Source organism: Rousettus aegyptiacus, unplaced genomic scaffold (genome assembly GCF_014176215.1).
Source record: "Rousettus aegyptiacus isolate mRouAeg1 unplaced genomic scaffold, mRouAeg1.p scaffold_m13_p_3, whole genome shotgun sequence".
In the NCBI taxonomy this organism is placed as follows: Eukaryota; Metazoa; Chordata; class Mammalia; order Chiroptera; family Pteropodidae; genus Rousettus; species Rousettus aegyptiacus.
Window position 1 is genome coordinate 141,471,359 of NW_023416306.1, and position 22,944 is coordinate 141,494,302.

At 33.4% G+C, this 22,944-nt stretch overlaps 2 protein-coding genes across 6 annotated transcripts in view; one reads left to right on the plus strand and one right to left on the minus strand.

The window, feature by feature from the left end:
- Nucleotides 1–18,694, plus strand: PSMA3 (proteasome 20S subunit alpha 3). The gene is made up of 11 exons (XM_016128984.2): nucleotides 1–149; nucleotides 2,484–2,566; nucleotides 5,749–5,872; nucleotides 8,457–8,558; nucleotides 8,648–8,721; nucleotides 10,974–11,046; nucleotides 12,048–12,113; nucleotides 15,018–15,064; nucleotides 16,949–17,016; nucleotides 18,106–18,170; nucleotides 18,534–18,694. The coding sequence occupies exons 1-11, from the start codon at nucleotides 129–131 to the stop codon at nucleotides 18,576–18,578; spliced, it is 768 nt and encodes a 255-aa protein (XP_015984470.1). The 5' UTR covers nucleotides 1–128; the 3' UTR covers nucleotides 18,579–18,694.
- The window catches only part of LOC107502123 (piggyBac transposable element-derived protein 4), a 19,241-nt gene continuing 13,800 nt past the window's right edge, over nucleotides 17,504–22,944 (minus strand). For 2 of the 5 annotated variants that reach the window (XM_016128980.2, XM_016128983.2), the window contains one exon: nucleotides 17,504–22,232. In XM_016128980.2, coding sequence (XP_015984466.2) covers nucleotides 19,777–21,543 — 1,767 coding nt within the window. In that variant the 5' untranslated portion in view covers nucleotides 21,544–22,232 and the 3' untranslated portion in view covers nucleotides 17,504–19,776. The remainder of the gene's footprint in view (nucleotides 22,233–22,944) is intronic. The other 3 variants (XM_016128979.2, XM_016128978.2, XM_016128981.2) reach the window with 3 other exon arrangements.

Here is a 22,944-nt window from a genome sequence, read left to right on the forward strand (position 1 = left end):
AGAGCTACAGAGAAGGCTATTGGTCGAAAGATCCGCCAATGAAAGAGCCTATTACTAGTTTGCGTGCTGCGGTGTAGAGGGTGCGTTTTAGGCCCTGAAGCGCTGCGCGTTCTGCTGGTTTTAGCAGCATGAGCTCAATCGGTACCGGGGTGAGTTCTTGTTTTTCGGTACAATAGTCTAGTGTAACGATTAGCGTTGAAGGGAAGTAGGACAGACCGCTTGGGGTACATCAGTTCTGGGTGCGTTGGGACTGCCTTCGGCCAAGTGGGTCGCTTCTAGTTGTCTGTTGAACGGCCGTCTTTCCTACGCTGATTTTTAGGCCTGAGTCTGCGGCGACGGTGACCTGAAGCTTTTAAGCTCTGGTGTAGCGGGCTTGGCGGCGCAGCGGTAACATCTGGAGAGGCTTTGGATTGCTGAGTCACTTTCTTCAGCATCTTAGGGAAACCGAAAGTGGAAACTTGTGGGGCCTAAAATAGTCTATAAAGGGTTTGGGTGTCAGTCCCTCCTGAGAACCACTGAGGCAAGGCGTGTCGAGGTTCCGAGGTTTGAGACGCTGCTCTCCATGGACAGCCTTTGCAGTTCCTAGGGTGCTGCTGACTCACGCGGCCTTCGCTATCGTCCCTTCGAGTGTAGTGATCGACCGTTCCATACGACTCCCTGGAAACCCTGTCGGGACAATAAAAAAATTATCTGATAAGTGAAATCTGAAAAATCCTTTCGCTTTTCCTTTGTCCAGGGTTTTCCTGCACAAATTCTTAATAGCACATTACCGTAAACATTGAAATGATTAGCTAGAGACGTAACCACTTCTGACTTTTAATAGACAAGACTGTTGAGGATTTCGAAGTTGGACTTGTTAACTTGTTTGGTTTACTACCTTTGTTAAATGTACTGCATGTAAACAAACATTTGCTTACTCCCCGTATGTATTTCTTCACATAGAAAATATAATTTTGTTTAGAAATGTTTATTGTTTGCACTAGAAGCGTTGAATAATGGGTTTCTTAGCTCATCTATAGCTACAGTTCAAAAGATTTGATACTCAGCTTTAAACCCAAATACTAGTTTTCCGAGTTTGATAATAGGCAGCTTATGTTTGGAATGGTTTAATCCATTCGGTTAGGAGATGCTAAGGTTATGTCATACTTTTTTAGTAGTAGTAATCGCTTAATAATGCATGTTGTAGCCAATTGACTTTGCAACAACATTAATAACACCTTCGATTGATAGTATTTCATTCTACAAACGTTTTAAAAATACTTGATGCTATAACCATGTGAGATATTTTGGTATTACGATGGTAGAATTAAGGATCTCTGTTTAACAAATCAGGAAACTGAAACTAAGGAAGCACTATGGTTGAAGGCTTATCGCCTATTTTCATTTCTTCCAAGAACTCCAGATATAAAGACTTGTCTACTTGACATTTTTCTCCACTTGATGAATAGGATTTTAAAGTACATGTCCTAAGTAGAGCTCTGGGTTTTCTCCTTCCCTTGCCATTTTGCATTTCCTACAATCTTTAATTTTCAGTGAATGGTCCAGTTCTAGTTGCTCAAATGAAAAAAATCTATGATTCATTTTTCAATCCATTAACTAGTTTTTCTTTGACTCTCAAAAGATAATGCCTTCTATCTCTTATTCTTTAGTCTAAGCCACCACCTTTGGGAAACCTGATGTTTCCATTCATTTTTGTTACCTCTGCAGTTCATTTTCCAGATGAATGGTTTGGCCCTTACATGTCTGATATAGTTTTCTACCATTATAGTACTCAAGACACAGTGGCTTTATTTCTTTTCCTTGATTGTACGAAGATTATGTCTACCTTAAGATCTTTATGCCAGATGCCACGATGGTTCCTCCGTATCCTAAATGGCTAGTTACTCAGTCTAAATAAATATAACTGCTCAGCAATGCCTTTCCTCAGCAGGTAATCTGTAGTAGTCCCTCAGACTATTACTTCACTCTGTTTTATTTTCATTATGCCCTTTTCCTGGTTAATTGCTGCATCTCTAGCACCTAACTTTGTGCCTGATCTGATTTGAAAATGAAGGACTTCAAGAACATTCTTTATTTTCCCATACAGTGACTAACATATGCTTATTAAATGTTTCAATCCTAAATGATTTGTGTAAGGTCCTTCAGTTTGTTAGTGACACAGCTATGAATTAAAATATTATGATTCCAGTGCTTTTTCTGCTATACTGTAGTAATTTTTTTTTTTTTTTTTTTAAAAATAAGCTTTGTGTTTTGTGTGAAAAACTTGTGATTTTTGTCTAGGACTTTTATCTGTTGCTTTTCAATAGCAGAAATCTAAAGTGTATAAATTTTTCATTAGCTACTTTTGCAGCTCTGACATGCTAAAGCAAAATCTTTGAGATTTAACACACATTTCTGATGTGTAAGCCATTTAGAAAAAAAAATTCCAAGATTATTACTGCCAGTACATTATTTTAGGCTTATTGTTGCCTTTTTTCTCCTAGTATGACCTGTCAGCTTCCACATTCTCTCCTGATGGAAGAGTTTTTCAAGTTGAGTATGCGATGAAAGCTGTGGAAAATAGTAGGTAAGAAACACTGTTTTACTTGAAATTGGTGTGTTTTAACCAGTTATTAAATAGCTCCTTTCCTATATTTTTGGTAATTAGCCTTTGTTATGTTACTTTGGTGTAAAATAATATGTGCCCTAACATTTTAATTTATTAGTCGTTTCTATATCTCTTTTTCGGCCACATCTTTTCATTAGCCTCAGTCCCATATTTCCAGTTGATTCCAGGATTATCTACTTGGACATTTTACCATGTCTCAAATACAGTGCATAAAACCAAATTCATTATCATCTTTGCTAGCCTATTTTCCTTTTTCAAATTCTTGGGTTATATCATTGTTTTCTTTGGCTGCATATTGACTGTCTTAAGAGTCTAGCATATGAACTAATAGTTAGGAAACATTTAGACATTTAATTAAATAATTTGATTTGATTTCTTGGATCAAAAGATGATAAATTCTTTTAAAGAAAAATTTAATCTTAGGAATTTAAATAAAATATTTTTGAATCTCTGTTAAGTATAGGAACTACTGAAACAATTAACGACATATGTTAATACTTAAAAGCACTTTATTAAACTATATCATGATCATAATTTTATAAAAGTATACCCCAGAAGGTAATATACAAAAGTTTAAATTATAATCTTCCCCTTTAGCCTCACTGAGGAGTCAGAATATGAAAAGAAAATTGTACAATGTAACTATAAGCGCTAGATTGTTTAGAATAAAAATGTACATAAAATTTTGGTGTCAGGATCCTTTTACTGAGGACCTCAAAGAGCATTTTTTATGTAGGCCCTAGGTTCTACCAACAATTACCGTGACCCAAGAGAGCTCTTATTTATGCAAGTTACTGGTTCTCTCAGTATTTAACCATGTTAGATTTTAAACCAAAATAATTCATTAAGAGTAATAATAAACACAACTGCATGTTAACATTAATAATTTAACATATTAAAAATGTTTTACATTGATAATTTTTTAATGAAAAATAACTTTCATTTTTAATGAAAAATAACTTTTCCAAAATCTAAAAAAATGTAGTGAGAAGAGTGGTGTAAATCTCAGTAGTTAATTGAAGCTTAATAGAAGACAGATTCTCATGTCTGCTTCTGCTTCAACATGCTGTTACTTTTACTAAAGCACATGAAGCAGATCAGGCTTCATACAGATACGTGGTTGGAAAAATGAGTACTTTTTTGATAATTACAGATGCTGTTGTATGTTTATATACAAAAACTAGACAAATGGTAATTTCTTAAAGGTTAGTTGCAGTGTGGTATCTAAAAACTTAACAATAAACTTTTTATTCTTTGAAATTAAAATTTGTTGGGTTGTCTTGCACTTCGGATATTTTACGTATGCATGATTTGCAATATTATGAATTGGTAATTTGGAAAATGTTAGTTCGCTGACTTATAACAAATCTTCCAAATTTGACATGCTTAGTTACAAACTGTCAGAGATGTCATAGTTGTTAATATTACCATCACTATGAGCATAAAAGTTTGTAAGTATTAGGAACCAGACAAGCTCACATTGGTGAATATATTTTTTTAAAATTCCGATTTATGCTTGAAAACATGAATTTTATCACTGGCAACAAAATACTGTCAGTTGTTTTACTTGAAGTGACAATTTCACTTGTTCATTTTAGAAAAAAAAAGTAAAAAATCTGCCAAATACTGAAGTTTAAATAATCAGTTTTACCAGTGCTTGTTCCTTTGGGCAACCATCATATTTTGGTTTATAGCAGAAGTTGTTTGAGTACCTTCCACTTCAGTACTATAATAAAAAGATAAAAACTTAAGGGTTATCTTCTAATAAAATTAATTACTGCTTTATCAAGGATATTCTTAAACTAAAAGTGGCTATTTTTGAACTGTGAGAGCCTAGCAGTGAAAAATGTAATTAATAGTTTACTGCTACTATTTATTGTCACTGCATTGATTTGTGTTAAAGTGCCAGCAGTTTTACCCAGTGCTACTGTGCCATCGATGCAAATGACTACACAGTGGAAAAGGCAAATGATGTCTTTGTATTTTTATGAAAATAATTTTGAACTCATAGACCCCTTAAGAAGGTCTCATGGATTCCCTGGGGTTTCACAGACCACACTTTGAGGACTTTTAGTTCAGAATAAAGAACATTTTAGATTTTGAACAGTGAGGAAGATGATGACTTGGAATATTAGGAAAGGCTACCTGAGGCTATAGAGTTTAAGTTCAAATGAATTTGCAAGAGTTTGTAGCAATTTATTTAAATATGCAGTGGTGAGGAGGGAAGTATATTCTAGCACCTGCAGTAACCTCAATAAAGTCATAACAGCAAAAAACAAACACAGGTGTTTAAGAGATGACAGTGAGGTTGAATTCAGTAGAGCACAGGATTTATAATAGGAAATAAGGTAGATGGACTTGGCAAATTCTCAGGATTTTTGAAAGGTGGGGCAAGAAATTTAAACTTAAAAGGAGAGCCATTGAAGATACCTGAAGAATGGGGAAGAAGTGTCTGAAATTCTTTGCAAAATAAATATGTTGCTCTTCACTTTCTGGTTGTTTCTGATCAGAATTCCCTTTATTAAAAGAATTAGAAAAACAAAGTAATTAATGTATTTTCATCTTGAAATGGCAATATATTTTCTCCATATTTTACTTAAGAGGTTACTTTAAGATCTTTTGGTTTAAATTTGTACATAGCATATATTTTATTTTATATACTTATTATAAGCAATAAATGGATGTTGCAGAAAAAGCAAACAAGCAAAAGAAAGAAAAAGAATTATAATGTCTCCACCCAGATTAGTCACTGCTAACTTTTTAGTTTGTGTATAGCATTTTTTTTCTGTGCATATTGTGAACCATTTTTGATGGACAATAGTTTAGTCAACATTTGTTAAAATACAGCTATCATATGGCAGGCACTGTGCCATTTTGTACATATTTTGTTGGCATGTTTTTTCACTTATGTATTAAGTCTTTTTATGTGATAATATGGTAGATATTTTTTATTGGTCATATGTTCATTTACATGGATCTAATTTATCAGACTTTAGGATGTTTCCCCTTTCTAGTGTTCAAATGTATTTGTTTTAAAATATTTGATATGCTTTAAAAAAGTAAATGCTACTTATTTTTGTCTTTTTAAAACTTGTTTATAAAAAAAGTTTATTTTCATTAAATTTATCTCTTTGTTTCAGTACAGCTATTGGAATCAGATGTAAAGACGGTGTTGTCTTTGGGGTAGAAAAATTAGTTCTTTCTAAACTTTATGAAGAAGGTTCCAACAAACGACTTTTTAATGTTGATCGGCATGTTGGAATGGTAAGGTTACATTTAAAAATGTTTTTTTGCCTTGTCCAATTTCTTCTGGTGTAATTAATTGGTATATATTAAAACGTGATTATAAGAACTCATGTATTACTTTAGTATTGAGGCAGAAACAGATCAGAGAGCAGCCACAGAAGTAATTACAGCATTACTGGTTTGTGAACAGTTTATTATCGAAAAGAAAGGTAGCATTCTCATAACCTGATTGGACATAGTTATGAAAACCAAGTTGCCTTAAGAAAATGAGTAGGAGAGAGGGGTGAGTATATAGAAAAGAGGTCTTGGCAGCACAGATTACCAGTGAAGGCAAATGCTTGAGACGAAGAATCTTTAGCTTTTTGTATTCCTTTTGGGGATCAGTCATACTGAAGATATTAACAGAAGATATCTCTATAGTAAGGTGGAGCACCAGGAAGGATGGTTAATGAAAGGAAAAATGAACTTATAGGCACCACTGTATTTATTTCATGCGGCTGGTATCCTGAATGACTGCTTTGCACAATTACACGCCATGATTATATTACCGGTGTACAGTGAAGTTATTCTAGATAGATGTCAGACTCTTCAGTAAGCATCAATCTAAAGAGGAAGTGATTGTAACCCTGCTTACTGAAAAGCATATGAAAAAGAGAAAACCGTGTGCAGTGTACTATGCTGGAGGTTCTTTGCATAGTCTTGGTTAATCATGAAAACCCAGTGGAATTAATATTAATCCAATTTTTACAAATGAGAAAACAGACTCACAGCTGGTAAAGATACAAATTGGGGTTCAAACTTGGATTTAAATGGCCTACATGTTATTGCAGAACCTATTCTGATATCTTATAGGACCCAGTCATTCTTCGGTTAACTTTGGTGTTTCTGTTACACACAAATACAAAGAAGGACTGGTAAAACATAACCAGGAAACTGTAAAGCTACAAGTAAAGGTTTTCTTTTGCTTTTTCAGTGATTATTTTTTCTGAACATATTTTCTCTCCTGAACAAATTTATTATTTCCAGTGAAACGGATATACTTTGATGAAACTTGCCAGATTGTAACCTAGTTGATAGGAGATGAATTAGAGAATTATGCATTCTTTCAGCCAGTAAAAACACTTAAGGTAGGTGTATTTTGAAAAAAAATATGTGCTTATAGGCACTTTAGTGATAGAAAAATTGTCCTAAAATACTCAGATTTGTCTCATTTATTATTTAAAGTCAGGAAACTAGATGGCATTCCTTATAGCTAGAAATTGGCAAAACATTACACATTGAAGAGGGTTGGAAACAATTAAGGATTAATGTTTTATTTCCACAATTGTCATCTTGAAGTGATTTGAGAATTCTTGGACTTCACAATAAGCTTTCTCCAAACAATAGAAGATTTAAATGGTGTAATTGTTCTAGTTTCCTCACTTGTTACACTAGAGTGGTAACAGTGCCTACCTCATAGAGTTGTTGCAAGGTTAAGAATAATTATGTAAAATGATTAGCATGTAATTAATGAGTGTATAGTATGTTAGGAATTTTCATCATTGTTACTCTTAGTTGGTAGCAGTAGTAAAAAACGCAATTAAAAATTCTGATATCACTTTTAAAATTTTGCAGATCTCATAAGCGAGTGGTTCCCAGACTTTCTTGGTTCCTAGTACCTGTGTTTCAGTAATTCTTTTTTTATTGCTTCCTTGGGCCAAAAGAAATACCCAGTGGTTCTATTTGTTATGTATTTAGGTCCAAACAACTTAGTGTCTATGTCCTAAAAACTTAGAAGCGGTAAATAAATAAATAAATAAATACAGAGTGAAAACAAGGTATTTTTATTTTTAAACAACCACAATTACTAATTTGCTCTGCATAACTTCTTAAAGTTTGGAATCATATTATATGCTGCCCCTTTCATTTTCTGCTCTACATTGATTTTTGCTTAGTATTTATTTTTTATAATAGGAACCCAGCTTTTCAGTGATATCATGGTATTGAAAGGAATGTAGAATGATTTAATATAAAAACTGAACTACATCAACAAGAGTTTCCCCCAAATGTAATGCCCCACAACTTTGAGTTCACTACAGTGTCCTAGGATATCTCAATACGTAGTTTGGTAACTGCAGTTCCAAGCCTTCAGTCTTGGAAGATATGTGGTTTGTCATTGTAATTTATTAGTCAGTAGGCTGAAGGAGATTTGAGGTTATGCCATTTAGACCAAAATTTTAAATAACTTTTGAACACAGAACTGCTTTAAATAAAGATCAATCCTTACCAAGACCAATAGTTTTATTCTTTTTTGTTGTTTTATTCTGTATAATAAAGTGGTAAGTGGAGAGATGTGGAGAATTAATTATATAAATATTTCTTCTGAATGTGATAATTGGACAAAGCAATGAAGTCACAGTTGGTAAATTTCAAAATTGTAATCCCATACCTAAGCATTAAAATCCGAGAATGCCTTATAAAAGCCTTTAACCCCCCCGCCCCCAAACACCTTATTTCTAATGATGGTGCTTGTCAAAAAACTATTAAATAAGCCTACAATAATTACATATATTCCTTGATTTACAATAGGTATATCTATTAAGTTGTACTTACTTTCTTTCAGGCAGTAGCAGGTTTGTTGGCAGATGCTCGTTCTTTAGCTGACATTGCAAGAGAAGAAGCTTCCAACTTCAGATCTAACTTTGGCTATAACATTCCACTAAAAGTAAGTTGACAACATGTTGGGGAGCCTTTTGAACAGTAATAGAAGTTTGTTAATAAGCTATTCTGTTTTCCTCTCCCCCTTCCCCATAGCATCTTGCAGACAGAGTGGCCATGTATGTACATGCATATACACTCTACAGTGCTGTTAGACCTTTTGGCTGCAGGTATGAAATTTTCGAGATATTTAGTGAGATCTGTACTATAAGTATGTTTTCTCTAGCATTGTAGCCTTTTATACACGTAAAAATATGAATTATTACTAAGAAGCATTAGAGAAATTAAACTACATAAAAACTTTGAATTGTGAAAAACATACAGATTTAAACTGATGATAAAACAGAACTCATAGTAATAACTTTAATCTGATTATGATAAAGTCTCTGGAGAACGGTGGTCTGGTCTAAAGGTATAAATTTCCAGTTATAAGATAAATAAGTAGTTAGGGATGTAATATACAACATAATTATAGTTAATGCTGCTGTATGATAACACTGCTTTATGATAAAGTTAAGAGAGTAGGTACTAAGAGTTTTCATCACAGGAGACTTTTTTCTTGTATTTATATGAGATGATGGGTGTTAACTGAAATTATTGTGTTTAAGCATTTTATGACAATATATATAAATCAAACCCTCATGTTGTACATACATGTGAAACTTATACAAATATATGTCAATTATTTCTTAGTAAAACTGGAAAAAAAAATTCTCTGATGTTAGACCCTGACATTCTCAGGAAATTACAGACTGGTAATTCCTATTGTCATTTTTAGGTAGCCAACTATACTGACACCTCAGTTTTCTTATTAATTTCCATCTGTATACTTTTAGCATACTGTATGCTCTTAAATGGCAGTTTTTCAGCAGTCAGTAATGAATCCATACAAAATTACATTTCAAGTTCCTGTTAGTTTTTTATTGTTAAGGTGAAATGCTGGTATTTTTATTTTTGGAGAAAAGCTGGATTCAGTTGCATCAAGACCTGGAAACATGTAAACATTGAAATACGGCTTCTTAGAGGAGATCTGTCATGACTAGATTTTCCTTAAATAAAGACATATCTAGTTTATAATGTTAAAAAAAAACAGTCATAATAAAACATTTTTTATTAACATCTGAGTGCATGCCACTGTTAAAGATTGTAGGAAGTTTATTAGCTGTAGCTCTACCTTTGAGTTGCTTATACTCATCATTTAAATTACTAAAGACAGAGAAAACCTGAGTTTTATTCTATTGGCAATAGGTTAGACATGTGGATATTTTTTATATTAGTTCTTAAGTCTCACTTAAATTACATTATGAAACACTTTCAGACTTCAGAGAATACCTTTCTTTTTAACCTATCAGCTGAGCTCTGAATTTGTCCCTTCTCAGTTTTTAAAGGAGAATAATGGAGAGAAAACTTTTTCATAAACATTTATTGAGCATACACTGAGTCAATCATAGATGGGGGCCACAAAGATGAGTAATTTTAGAGGTGATATAATAAAGGCATGTTTGTATTGAGTATAGTGGGGCATCTTTTAGGGAACTGCCTCTTTCTGGAGAGTTGGCAAGGAAAGTATGTGTGAAGTATAGGGGAACTGATAAGGGTATTTACAGCAAGGGGACTGGAATGAAGCTACATGGGCATTTCAGGTAATGCAGTGGTAATCAAGTATACTTGGTGTTTAGACTATATGGTTTATATGATATTTGAAGATGTGGGAAGGGGCTAGATCATACAGAAGTCTGCTCCATACTAAGGAAACATTGAAGGATGTTAAAATAATGATAGTCAGTTATATATTCTGAAGTCCCATGGCCAAGTGGAAGATGAAAGAGAATGATAGTAAGGGTGGGGACTGGATAGTGGCTGTCATGATATTTTGTACATGAAATGATATATAAGATAGGGCTGGTTTCTACTTCTAAGGGAAAGAAAATGTCAGTTTCAGAAAAAATCAGTAGTTCATATGATTATTTAATAGACTAATTTGTTGGGCATATAAAAATGCATTGAAACAGTTTGTTTTATTGTAGGAAAAAAAACTGGAGGAATATGAGGGAATAGCCAAAAAAGAATGAAAGGTGGAACAAAAGTTTGAGGTAGATTCAGTGTACTGACATCAGGAATTCTGTCATCTTGGCTTAGTTTGTGCCTTTACTTATTAGGCCCTCTCATTCGCTTTGCGTACACTGCTATCTTCCCAGGAAAGTTTCATCAGAAAGTTTAATGCTAAACGAACAAAGCCACATGAATTTTGAATGATTTAAAAAATGTACTAGTTTTTGCTGAAACTACCTTTCAAAATGTTGAATGAGTTAATATATATATTAGTGGTTTATTACAGGAAGTATAGTTGCATTTTATTATTGTTTTAAAAATACCTTTATGGTATTAAGAACTGTGATTTAAACTATTTACTTTTATGCAGTTTCATGTTAGGATCTTACAGTGTGAATGACGGTGCACAACTCTACATGATTGACCCATCAGGTGTTTCATATGTGAGTAATTCTGAATCATATGAAATTCTATTTGTAGTTTAATGATATCTTACCAGCACTTAAATCGTATATTGGGTTATATGAAGGTTCTTTGAAAGTCATTCAAGGAAAGCAACTTTTTGTTTATCATTAATAACAATAACCTGTGGATATGAGGCAGAGGAAAAATTAGTGGCTGTTATGCTGTTTATTGAAACTGCAGAGTGAACATAACATTTGTGAATATGTGATATTTCCTTTATTACTATATTAGCAATGTCTTAAAACTGGGTATCTTTCTTTTTAAAAAGGATTTTATTTTTTTAGGTGAGGCAACTCTTGGTTGACCTCACAGATTGCAAGGACCTTGTTAGCTTATAATACCTCATTTTTTAAATATTTTTTATACCTACAGCACCTGGTGTCTTCCTAGGTGATCTCCCATCTAAGTACTAACCAGGCCCGACCCTGCTTTGCTTCCAAGATCAGATGGGATCAGGCCTGTTCAGGGTTCTTTTTAAAAATAATTTGAAGTGGTATTTCTTGGGCCTAATTACCTTTTCTTACCTATCTTCTAAGATTTTTATGGCTTTTACTAATTTAAAAAATGAAGGCTTTATATTTTGTCATGTGCAAGTATAAATGGGCATCCTTAATTTTAAAAATAACTTATAATATAAATAATAGTGATGGTTTAAGAGTATAGAACTCATAGGAATATTTCTCATGCTAAAAAGGTTTTTCATTCTTACCCTCACAAATGCCTGTAGTTCATGAAACATATGTAATGATACTTGTTTTTCTTTGGATATAGCCAGATTATTTTAGAATTAAGTTTGGTATTTTAATTTTTTTGAGCTTCTTTCTGTTCATTAGAATGTGTTTTACTGTATTTCTCCATACTTGATTTTGAAAGTCATTTAATATCCTTTCATTAACCTTTAAATAGAAATAGTCATTAATGTTTTATGATAGTACGTTAATTGAATAATAAATATTTTTGTTGTATTCTTTTTAAATAGGGCTATTGGGGCTGTGCTATCGGCAAAGCCAGGCAAGCTGCAAAGACAGAAATAGAAAAGCTTCAGGTAATGTATACTCAATGCTTGAATTTCTGCTATAACATTATCTTCATGTAGTGAAGTTTTATCACCACAAACTAAACCTTTTGGTCCAAGGATACAGTGTTGTTCATTGTTTCGAGCTGAGCTTACTGTAGCTGTTAAGTGGTTGAATAGGAAAAGTGGTAACATATTACCTACATAGTTGTGTCATGGATTCCTTTATGATTTTGATGGCAGCCTATTACATATGTCCTTACTCCAGAATAGTACAAATTATCATGTAATTCCTTCTCTGGAACATAACTTTGGTCTGTGGAAGTCTTACATGAAGAGTCTTACTGCTCCAGCACTTCTCTTTCTTTGTTCCTACCTACATTAAGTCATGAAAGAAACCCTTTCCTGTTCCAATTACCTACTTTTTCTTTGCCTCAAAGCCATAAATTCAGCTATTAGTGTAAAAAAGTTTTTTTAAAACTTTTACTGGTTTTCTTTTTGGCCAAATTGATCAACTTAAATTCGAAGTTATCTACGAACTCCTTATTGTTTACCAAAAACTTCCCTAAAAAGTAGGCATATGATTTTTTGGTGTATTGGTAAATTAGCGAGAAAAAAATTCACATAATTTATGCTGTACTGGAACCATGCTCAAATGCTCATTCAGCGTATTAAGGCCAGGCTCTATAACTCATCTTTTTAAGTGCTTGGAATTTAATGCCAAGTTCTAGACCTATAAAACTAATACATATTTTTTGTTTTAATAAAATTGACAAAAGGATCTTAGATAGATCCCTTAACCCAAGCACAACCTTGGGTTAAACACACGGGCTCGAATCATAGAATTATGCTGGTTATGAACAGTTCATGGACCTCATGACTTAGATCAGTGTTCTTTTCCCCTATACATTTCCTGGTGCAGCACTAATTAATTTCCTGTCTTCTACTCTTTTTCCCTTTTGCTTTCATCTTTTTTTTTAGTACTATGTAGAAATTTGAAAACAGTATTTAGAGCAGTCAAGTGTCCTTTTGATTTTCTTAGGTTAAATCCTAGTGAAGAATGGCAATACCAACAAATCCTAGCTAGGAATTAAGAGAGATAACTTCTGTGAGGAATATGTGTACCTAAATGACAAAAACATGCCCTAAATTAGGTCAACAAAGTATGGCACGACTGGTTTCACACTGAAACAGAATTTTAGTTGGAAGAGACCAAAGATTATGTGAACCACAAAGTCTAAAACATTTACTGTTTAGCCCTTTAAAGAATTTGCAAACTATTGTTCTACAAAACTGCTCTGGCTTGTTTTTCTTCTAACAGTTTGCCAAAAATATTTTATGAAATAAAAACTTCATGAACATATGTAAGAATATATTTGCCATTTGAAATGTGCCTTTTCACATTTGCTTGTGCCTTTGAAAAATAATGTTTACTAAATCTAAAACTTAACCCATAAGGTCTCAAGTATGAAGATTGGTATTCCTTTCCTTCACTTCACTCTCAATTTAACATGAAAAAATATAAACACAGAAAAGATACGAATTATATAAAAATATCTACATTTAAATTGTAATTAATATTTTCCAATGTTTTATTTGTATGCTTTTTTCTGAACTGTTTGAAAAAATGGCCGACATCACATTGCATCCTTAAATGCCTTAGTATCCATCTGTTAGACTACCACTACCACATTCAAAATATCATGATATTCAGCGCATAATCATTGCCTCAGTAATTTCAGCAGTGTCATTTGTAAGTTTTTCAACCCATGATATAATTAAGGTTCACACACTTAATTTCTTATATCTCTTCTAATTTGTTGTCCTCCTCTCCCCCAGTATTTTTTTGAAGAGCCCATGCCAATTACTTTTGTAGTTGGTTCCACATACTTGATTTATTTCCTAATAAGACTGGTATTCTTAAATTTAAAATTATGATTTGTTGTTGCTGCTTCCTCATGTGGTTGTACAGCCAGAGCATCAGGATTTTTAAATTAAAAAACACCAAAAATAAAATATTAATGAACCTAGAGGGGTAAAGTAACTGAATTATCTCATCTGGACAGCTTTATGAATACCCTTCATCTTTCACCATCTTCCATCTTCCATCTTCCCCAATACAGTTAGAATATAAATGGCAGTTTACTGAAATGTTTTTTTTATCTTGCCATGTATGTTCAGAAACCCATTTGCCTTAATGAAATCTTGTGCTGGTTATTTCTAGTACCAATACATATACAAACTGTTGAGCAACTAGGGGCTATTTTTTTTATTCTGATTCCCAAGTGTTCACTTTAAGAATGCTGATTGCTTCTAATACATTAGAACAGGATTTTGGCTTCCCATTTTTGCCTTGTGCTTTTCATTATCTCCCTCAAAATCAAACCAAATCCAACTGTGTTCTAAGAACCCATTCAAATCTTTTTTCAAAACTTTCCCTAACATTTTTGTCTTGAAGTTTGTCTTTAATTGAATTCCACAAGGGAAAACTTCTTTTATTCATCTCTCTATATCTTGTATATAGTAGGTACTCATGATTTGTTTGTATTTTATTATCCTAAATTGGAAAAAAAAAAAACAAAACTCTTCTACAGTCTTTTAAACATGAGGGTCTGCCTGTGAATCAACAAGAACAGCCTGGATTGTAATAAATTTTAATACTTATCACAAAATTAGTGGTACACAAGCATTGTCCAGAATATTTTGGCATAATAATTTAAAAGCATTAAAACATTAAACATTAAAACGTGAATCAAGAAACTTCGGTTCTGGTCTTTTGGGATTTTAGGTTATTTTCCTTGGTTTTACATTTGAGACTTTCTCAAGAGTGTGGGTTATTGATATAGGTCATGAAAAGAATCTGAAAATAGTTACAAGTGGAAAGTGTTGTTCTTGTGACTCATAACATGTATTTTATTTTTATTTTTTTTGTAGATGAAAGAAATGACCTGCCGTGATGTTGTTAAAGAAGTTGCAAAAATGTAAGTTGAAATTTTCCTTACCATTGACAAAATATTCCACTATGCCTTAATTCTATGAGACTGTTTTGTTTGAAGATAACTTAGTATGTAAATAGGGAAGAGAATATCCGTATCAAGTGACTATTAGTGGGCTGGGGAAAAAAATAGCTTATAACAAAATAAAGTGTTTAGGTGACAGAATTCAAGTCTAGGAGGATACAGTGGACCTCTGAAAGCTTCATTTCATAGTTTCCAACTTCCCAAATCTTACAAGTCTCAATAATAATCATCTTAATTTACAAACTTTATTTTCATTTTACAGCTAATTGTTACTATACATGATACATGAACCTGGCTCATATACATAATCTGTTTCTTTAGGCAAGATATATTAATTTTAATAGTTCTTATAACAAGACAAGAAGAGCAGTATTCAGAACATTTAAATATAGTTTAAGAAAGCCTAAAGTGGTTCATATTATAGGTACATAGAGTGGAATGCTATGTAACAGTTAATAGTAGGCAACAACAAAGCCAGTAATCCTGAGTGTCATTGGTTCAAAATTCATGATTCTTCTGGGAATTTAGTATTTCAAAAAACCCAATAAAGTGCTGATTTTGCAGTCATCTTTTCAGATTTGAAAGTAATAAATATAATTCAGAGAATTCATAGCACCTGTTTCACATGGGACTGCATGAACATGGTCTGTCTAGTTAGCCAATTTGTGCAAGTGCCTCAGGTTTTACATCTAATCATACATGCAAGGAAAAAAAGTCCTAGCGAGCTCTATTATATAATAAGTAGTATACTTAATGGTACTCTTAATCTCTTTTAAACTGAATTTTTTAAAAACAAAATATTAAAATCTCAAAGAGTTTTTAAAGTCTTAATTGTCCACGACTCCTGCTATTGCCACTCTGTCATCACCACCTTTTTATACCATGAGACCTTTCCAGTTATGAAGCAGGTCCCATTTTACAAATGTCAGTTAATAATAACTTGAGAACACAAGTATACAGTAGAACTGCTTAAAAAGAAAGTAAATAATTCTCATTAAATTGACAATAGTCTAACATGATAAACTCAGTTTCCTTCACTGAGAAATGCTTCTGGAAATCAGCCTTCACCACACCTTTTATGTTTAGGTATAACAGTAGACATGAGTTAGTTCCATGTAGAAAAGCCATCCCTCATCATTTAATAAATTGAACACTGTGCATTTTACTTAGTTTCCAAAAAGTAAGGCGATTTCTCATATCACAGGCTTTAGGAATACCTTCCAAAAGTAAGATGTGTAAGATAATGGAAAGTATAAAATAGGAAAGCCTTGCTCTGTACTTAAATTTTTGATACTTTTAATATGTCACATGACAGTGTGCCTACTTGTTTGCTGCAGTTTGGCACGTACTGTAGTTTAAAGACCAGAAGGGCATAGAGTTCTTAAAATATGTACTAGGGTTTAAAAAGATTCCTGCCAAGAAGTTGCAGATAGATGAATAATAATTGCAAACTAAAAAATTAGTTTATTTTAAAATAATCAGTTAATGATAGAGAAAATATATATACTGAAAAAGGCACAGGTAATGATCACTTTTTCCCAGTGAAATCTGTTATGAGGTATCTTTAGTTATGCGGTATCTTTTTTAGTTATGCCTCAAAAACAGTGTATCAAACAAATGGGTTGTAAAAGTATATTGAACCATTTGTAGTATTCAATTTTATATTAATCCTTTTGTGATTTGCCTTTTTCCAGCTGTTCATAAATATAAACTATGTATAAGGCATATGTATAATTTTATATTGATACTAGGGATGGAAGTTCTAATGTGTGCTGAAGTGGTGCATGAACTACAGTGTTTGTAGATGACCAAATGGTTGTTATAATTTTCCCTTTTCTGTTCTAGAATTTACATAGTGCACGATGAAGTTAAGGATAAAGCTTTTGAACTAGAGCTCAGCTGGGTTGGAGAAAGTAAGTTACTTTTGTCCATTTATTTGCTTTGGGAGTCATCTGTACCAAATCTAATTTCCTACTGTGTGCCTTTTTAATTTTTAAAATAATGTTAGTGACATACACATATAGAAAGTACACAAATAACAAATGATAAATGATCACAATATGGATGTACTCCTGTAACCGCTGCTCTGGTCAACAAATAGACCAGTCCTGATCACCCCTTTAGGCCTTCCTTGAAATTAGTCCTTATCTTCTCCCCAAAAGTAACCACTATCCTGAATTCTAACACGATAGTTTTGCCTGCTGAAGTTTATGTAAATGGAATTATACAGTATGTATTCTTTTGTCCCTTTTTCAACATATTAATGTACATCATCTATGTTGCTTTGTATTTTAAATAGTATTTGTTCATTTACCTTGCTGTATAGTGTTCTGTTGTCTAAATTTACCACAATTCATTCATCTCCGATTGGGCTTTTCCCAGTTTTTTTTTTTTTAAATAAAGTAAATAATATAGTTGTGTGGACATCATGCATAATTATTATGGTACACCTGTGTAGTGTTTCTGTTGGAAATGTACATAGGAGTGGAATTGCTGGGTCATGAAATATTCATATGTTCAACTGCAGTGGGGGTGGCCAAAATGCACCTGATCATGGAACAAAGAAAGACAGAACCAAGTAATCGTTTTGAAGGAAAGTTCTGCTTAATAATTGACTGAAGTTGTGAATACTTCATTGCGTGTTTTTAAGATATTACTGAGAGAATTCACCAGTTTTTCTTTCTAGCGTGGTAACCATAGAGCTTCAAGGCCAGTTAAATTTTCTTTTTAAATCATGCTGTATATTAGTGAATACCTGGGATTTATCATAGCATCTAGATAACTTATTGCATAATTTATCCTTTGCGTCCACAAGAGCTAAATTTGGGTAGATCTAATCTTTTATGTGGAGAAGACACATAAAAATGAGTTCAAAGCATCTTATATTACTCAAAGTACAGCTTTACGACGTTAACATAGATGGACCATACCTGTGAATTGGGTAGATTGCATAATATAGTCCTCATGTTTAATTCATTTTAAATATATGGCTTAATTTCTAGTAACTAAAGGAAGACATGAAATTGTTCCAAAAGATATAAGGGAAGAAGCTGAGAAATACGCTAAGGTAAGACACCACACAAAAAATCTATGTGAGTGTTGAATAATAAAGGAACTTGGTTTGATTTCTGTTAAATAAAAAGAGTTGAGTTGAACTAAGGATAGAAATTTTCTGGGTTATCCTCAATGGAGATAAAGTTGCCCTAGTTCCAAAATGGTGTATGAAAATGGATAGGGTTTTTCAGGACATTTAATATTCATACTGTGTGTGTTCTCTAAAGAATATAGTCAATTGTTAAAGCAAGGTATATTTAATTACCATTTTCTTTACTTGGGAATCTTATTCTAAATCACTGTTCATTAAGTGGTTAATTAGATTCAGGTTGTTATATTAAAAATTTGATTTTAAACACTATTTTTCTCTTAACAGGAATCTTTGAAGGAAGAAGATGAATCAGATGATGATAATATGTAACACTTCTGCAGCTGTTTTAAATTTCTATTACAGTTCCCATGTAACTATTTAGCCCTGTGGATTATCACATACCTACTGACCAATTTTCATTAAAATTTTGTCTTGTAACGACTGAAGTTTGGTTACTATCTGCTTGACAAAATTGGTGGAGGTAATTAAGCACATATTTACTCAGCATTAAAATGTTGATACCTATTTAAAAATTCTTAGTTAAAATACTGCAAACAGAGGCTTTGGAATCAAATTCAAAGCTCCATTCCATCACTCAACTAGAATCTAAAGATTGGGATGTTGTGTAAAAAGTACCTACCAAACTTAGGAGGCAACTGACACTACTACAGTTTTGTATTTAGTGAAGTGATTTTGATCATCGGCCACTTTAGGTGTAACACAAGAAACATGTTTCAGGTTGGAAAGTCAAGAATATTTTATTCTGTTGAGTGGATTTAAGTATCCACAAAGTTGCTATTTAATTAAAATATTTCTGGATCCGTAAAGTTCAAAATAAAAACCCATATTTTATGCTATAAGATAAATGAGACTACATAGAAGTGCTCTGTAAACAATGGTTACTGAGGAATCATCAGTATTGTTGCCTGCAAGAATTGTCACAACCTGAACAGTAGGACTTAGCATGAAAAAAAAAAATGAACTCAGGCCAAGTATACCACATATATACATATACACCATTTATTGGGCTCATGACAGTATTACTCCATTCAGTTATGTTTTCTTAGGAAGGTGATGTATCTAATCACTAAGTTTTAGCAGCAAGGGCATTGCTGAACTTTGAGCATCTGTGTAGTTCAAATAGCAAATCATTATACATGAACAGCTAACTATTATACAAACAACTCAAGAACAAGTCATACCCTGGCTTTTTTATGTAAAGTTACCTGTTACATTTTATAACTCATACATTTAAACTAAGAAAAGATTTGAGTACCTTGCTTACTGTAAGTAAATCTTGATAACTGGTACCTAAAAAAGAAAAATAAAAAATGTTTGAACCCATTTCCTGTTTAGAAAAAAAGAGCAGCTCACTGCTAGCGTTAATTTTACATAAACACTCTTTGAGGCCAAAGAAAATATAAGTGGTTTTCAATGTGAAAATAAAATGTAACTGTTCTTGGGAGTTATTTCCGAACAGAACTTGTCTCTAATCCTAATGTAACAAATGTATGATGATGATCAGTATTTAATAATTTTTTTTCGTGTGGTAAATTTCAAAGCATGGAACAACACAGAGTGGAACATCGCATTTCTCACAAAAATAGCGCGTTTCTCTCCGGATCTTCTTGCCATCCTTGTCGTTGTGCGAGCAGCAAACTTTGCAGCGACCAGTTGGATTCTGTTTCCCTGATGTTGGTGGTATGCTCTTGGGGAAATGTCTTCCAGACAGGCGAAGTGGTGTGACATCATCAGAGCACGGGCGACCTCGAAGATGTTGCTGCCCTGCCTTGTGATGCTTTTCCAGCATTCTTTCAATCAACGTCAGTCTGAAGTTTACATGACTGATCGTGTTTTCGGGATTGTCCTTCTTGAACAGGATGTAGGAGTTCAGCACTGTAATGTTTAGAAGGTGGCGAAAGAATTTTTTATACCAAAATTTGTGCCTTTTGCACTCAGTAGGATAAGAAGCAAGCATCTGATCAGCCAAGTCTACTGCTCCCATATTCTTGTTATAATCCACAATGACACAAGGCTTCTTAGTTTTTTTGCCATTTCTGCAGTCTACTTCAATCACAGTATCATTGTGAAATGTTGACAACATTATCACCTCCTTTTTGTCATACCATTTCAGTGCCATAAGTTCACCATAGAATCTAGCTGCAGTTGTCCCCTTTGCAATCCTTTTTTTCAAATCAATTGGCATCTGTTTTGTGTTCAAATGAGCTGTCCCAACTGCATCAGTCCTGTTTTGATGTAATTCTCTGAAAAGCATGGGAGATGTATAAAAATTACCGATGAAGACACAATATCCTTGGCCTAGAAGGTCATTAACCAAGGTAAGAACAATGCGTGACGATTTCAGACCATCAGTTGAATTTTTCAAATTCATACTGGGCCCTGTGTGAACAAGTGCATTCCACACGTAACCAGATTGACTTTCACAAAGTACATAGAACTTGAGACCAAATTGTGCTCGTTTCATTGGGATGTACTGCCTCATAGCTAACTGCCCCTTGAATAGCATCAGTGATTCATTGACTGCAATGTTTCTGCTTGGAGTATAAACAGTTGAAAACTTATTTACAAGAAAGTCAAACACAGGTTTAATCTTCTGCAACGAAACCTGGGCCTTTGATTGACCAGCAGATATAGAATGACTGTTGACAAAATGCAGGCACCGAAGTAAAAGCAAAAATCTTTCACCAGTCATAATTTGCCTAAGATAAGGTGTATCCAAAAGAGGCCTTGTAGACCAAAACATCTCCAGCTCAGGTTTCTGCACAATACGTTGTAGTAGCATTATGGCAAAAAAGACTTTTAGTTCATCATTGTCAGTGTCTTTCCATTTATCCATTCGCGGAAATCCTCTTGGACCAGGTGGCTTTGAAGCCAACAAGGCAGCTTGGGCATTAGTTTCGCTGGTAATTTTTGAAACTAATTCCTCAGTAAAGAACAGTTCAAAATACTGAAGTGGGTCAGTGGTATCACTGACATCAACTTTCCTGCCAGGTGTGCCAGTAAAATCATACCTTTGACGTGGAATCATAATACACGTTGACCATTTCAGAGTGTGACATGAGTTAGCTGACGTAGGGATATTTCCATCAGATTCCAAATCGGATGAAGGCCTGACAGTACAGTCTTCTGAAACATTATCTGAAAAATCATCAGAATCGTCTATTTCAGAAAAATCGGATTCATCAAATGAATCTTTGGCTAACAATTGTTGAAGAACGATGTCAACATTACGTGTAGGGATGCTGCGTTTTCTACGATTTGACATTTTCAGCATTCAAGAATTACTATATTTTGTAAATGGAAATACCACTACTAAAAACAGAATGCTATAAGTTGAATGAAGTCATTTGTTTCCAAAGACTATCTATATACTAGAGTGAGATATTCATAACAAACTTTGGGGGTAAGGTTAGGACTGTAATCCACGAGTTTACCTTGGGGTGAATGTTGCAACCGCCAGCTAGTATTCTCAGGACAAACAGGAAATGGGTTAAAGAATAAAGTTTGGATTAGAGATTACAAATAATAAAAAATATTTAGCCTAAAAAAGCACTTATCTGATTAAAACTATCCGCTTGCTTTTATTTCTACCATTCATAAAGGGACCTGAAAAAGAAATGAGAAAAATCAAGTTGTATGTCATCAATATGCTTAACTGACTGAAACAAAATACTCTTCAAATTAAGATTTGAAGAGCAAATTAAGAATATAATACTTCCTTTCTTACTTTGTAAAAGTACTTAACGAAATATTAAGAAACCAGAAAAAAGCCCACAACTGAAAATCATATCTTCAAGTAGAACACTCTATCCTAACATTGCTCCCCTAACTTGAATTCCTTACCTTTGAAAATGGAACCCAGACTTGACCTCTGTTTTACTTTCCTGTGGTCTACCATATTCATATTGAATTCGCCATGGCTAGGCTATTTCTTAACTGGTCTTTCCTAAGGACTCCAACCATCTGCCAAAAAAAGTCTAAAATAATTAATTTCTCCCTCTCAAAGCCCTTTACAAGTTTCCCACAGGTTGTCGAACTATTAAAAAGAAGGAACTGCAACATATGAAATGAGTAAGAGTACTCAACCCCAAATAAAAGCTTTTGTTCTACCACTGACCACGGTTATGCATCTCTTACAGCGCTTACTATAATAAACGTATTCTTCCTCAGAGGGGAGTTCTTCAAGAAAAGAAATTGTGTTTATCTCCACTGGTGAGCACACAGTAGACATTCAAATGCTAAAGGTACACATTTTTTTTTTATTTGAAATAATTCATACTAGTGAACAGCATGAGGTAAACTATCTAAAAGCACTGGTTCACAAATGTGTTGATCAAAGGATTATAAATTAAGACAAGTATAGTTTATGATTTGAACAGATCTGAAAAACCTAAGCTAAGAAAATATGTAAACTCTGGAGGATCAATTCTTTTATAGAAGCATGGTAATGGGATTTTTCTTATTAACAGCTAGGGCTTCCTCTCTCCCATCACTGTAACCGCACCAATTTCATAATAAAACTAGCATAATTAAAACCAGGTTAGTGGTTTATAAGCTCATGTAGATTTCAACCTGGCTTTGTCATTTAATAATTATGTCACCTTGGGTACATTATTTAATTTTGTCATGTATAAAATGATTATGTACTACTGAAAATGGCATCAAAAGAGGAATA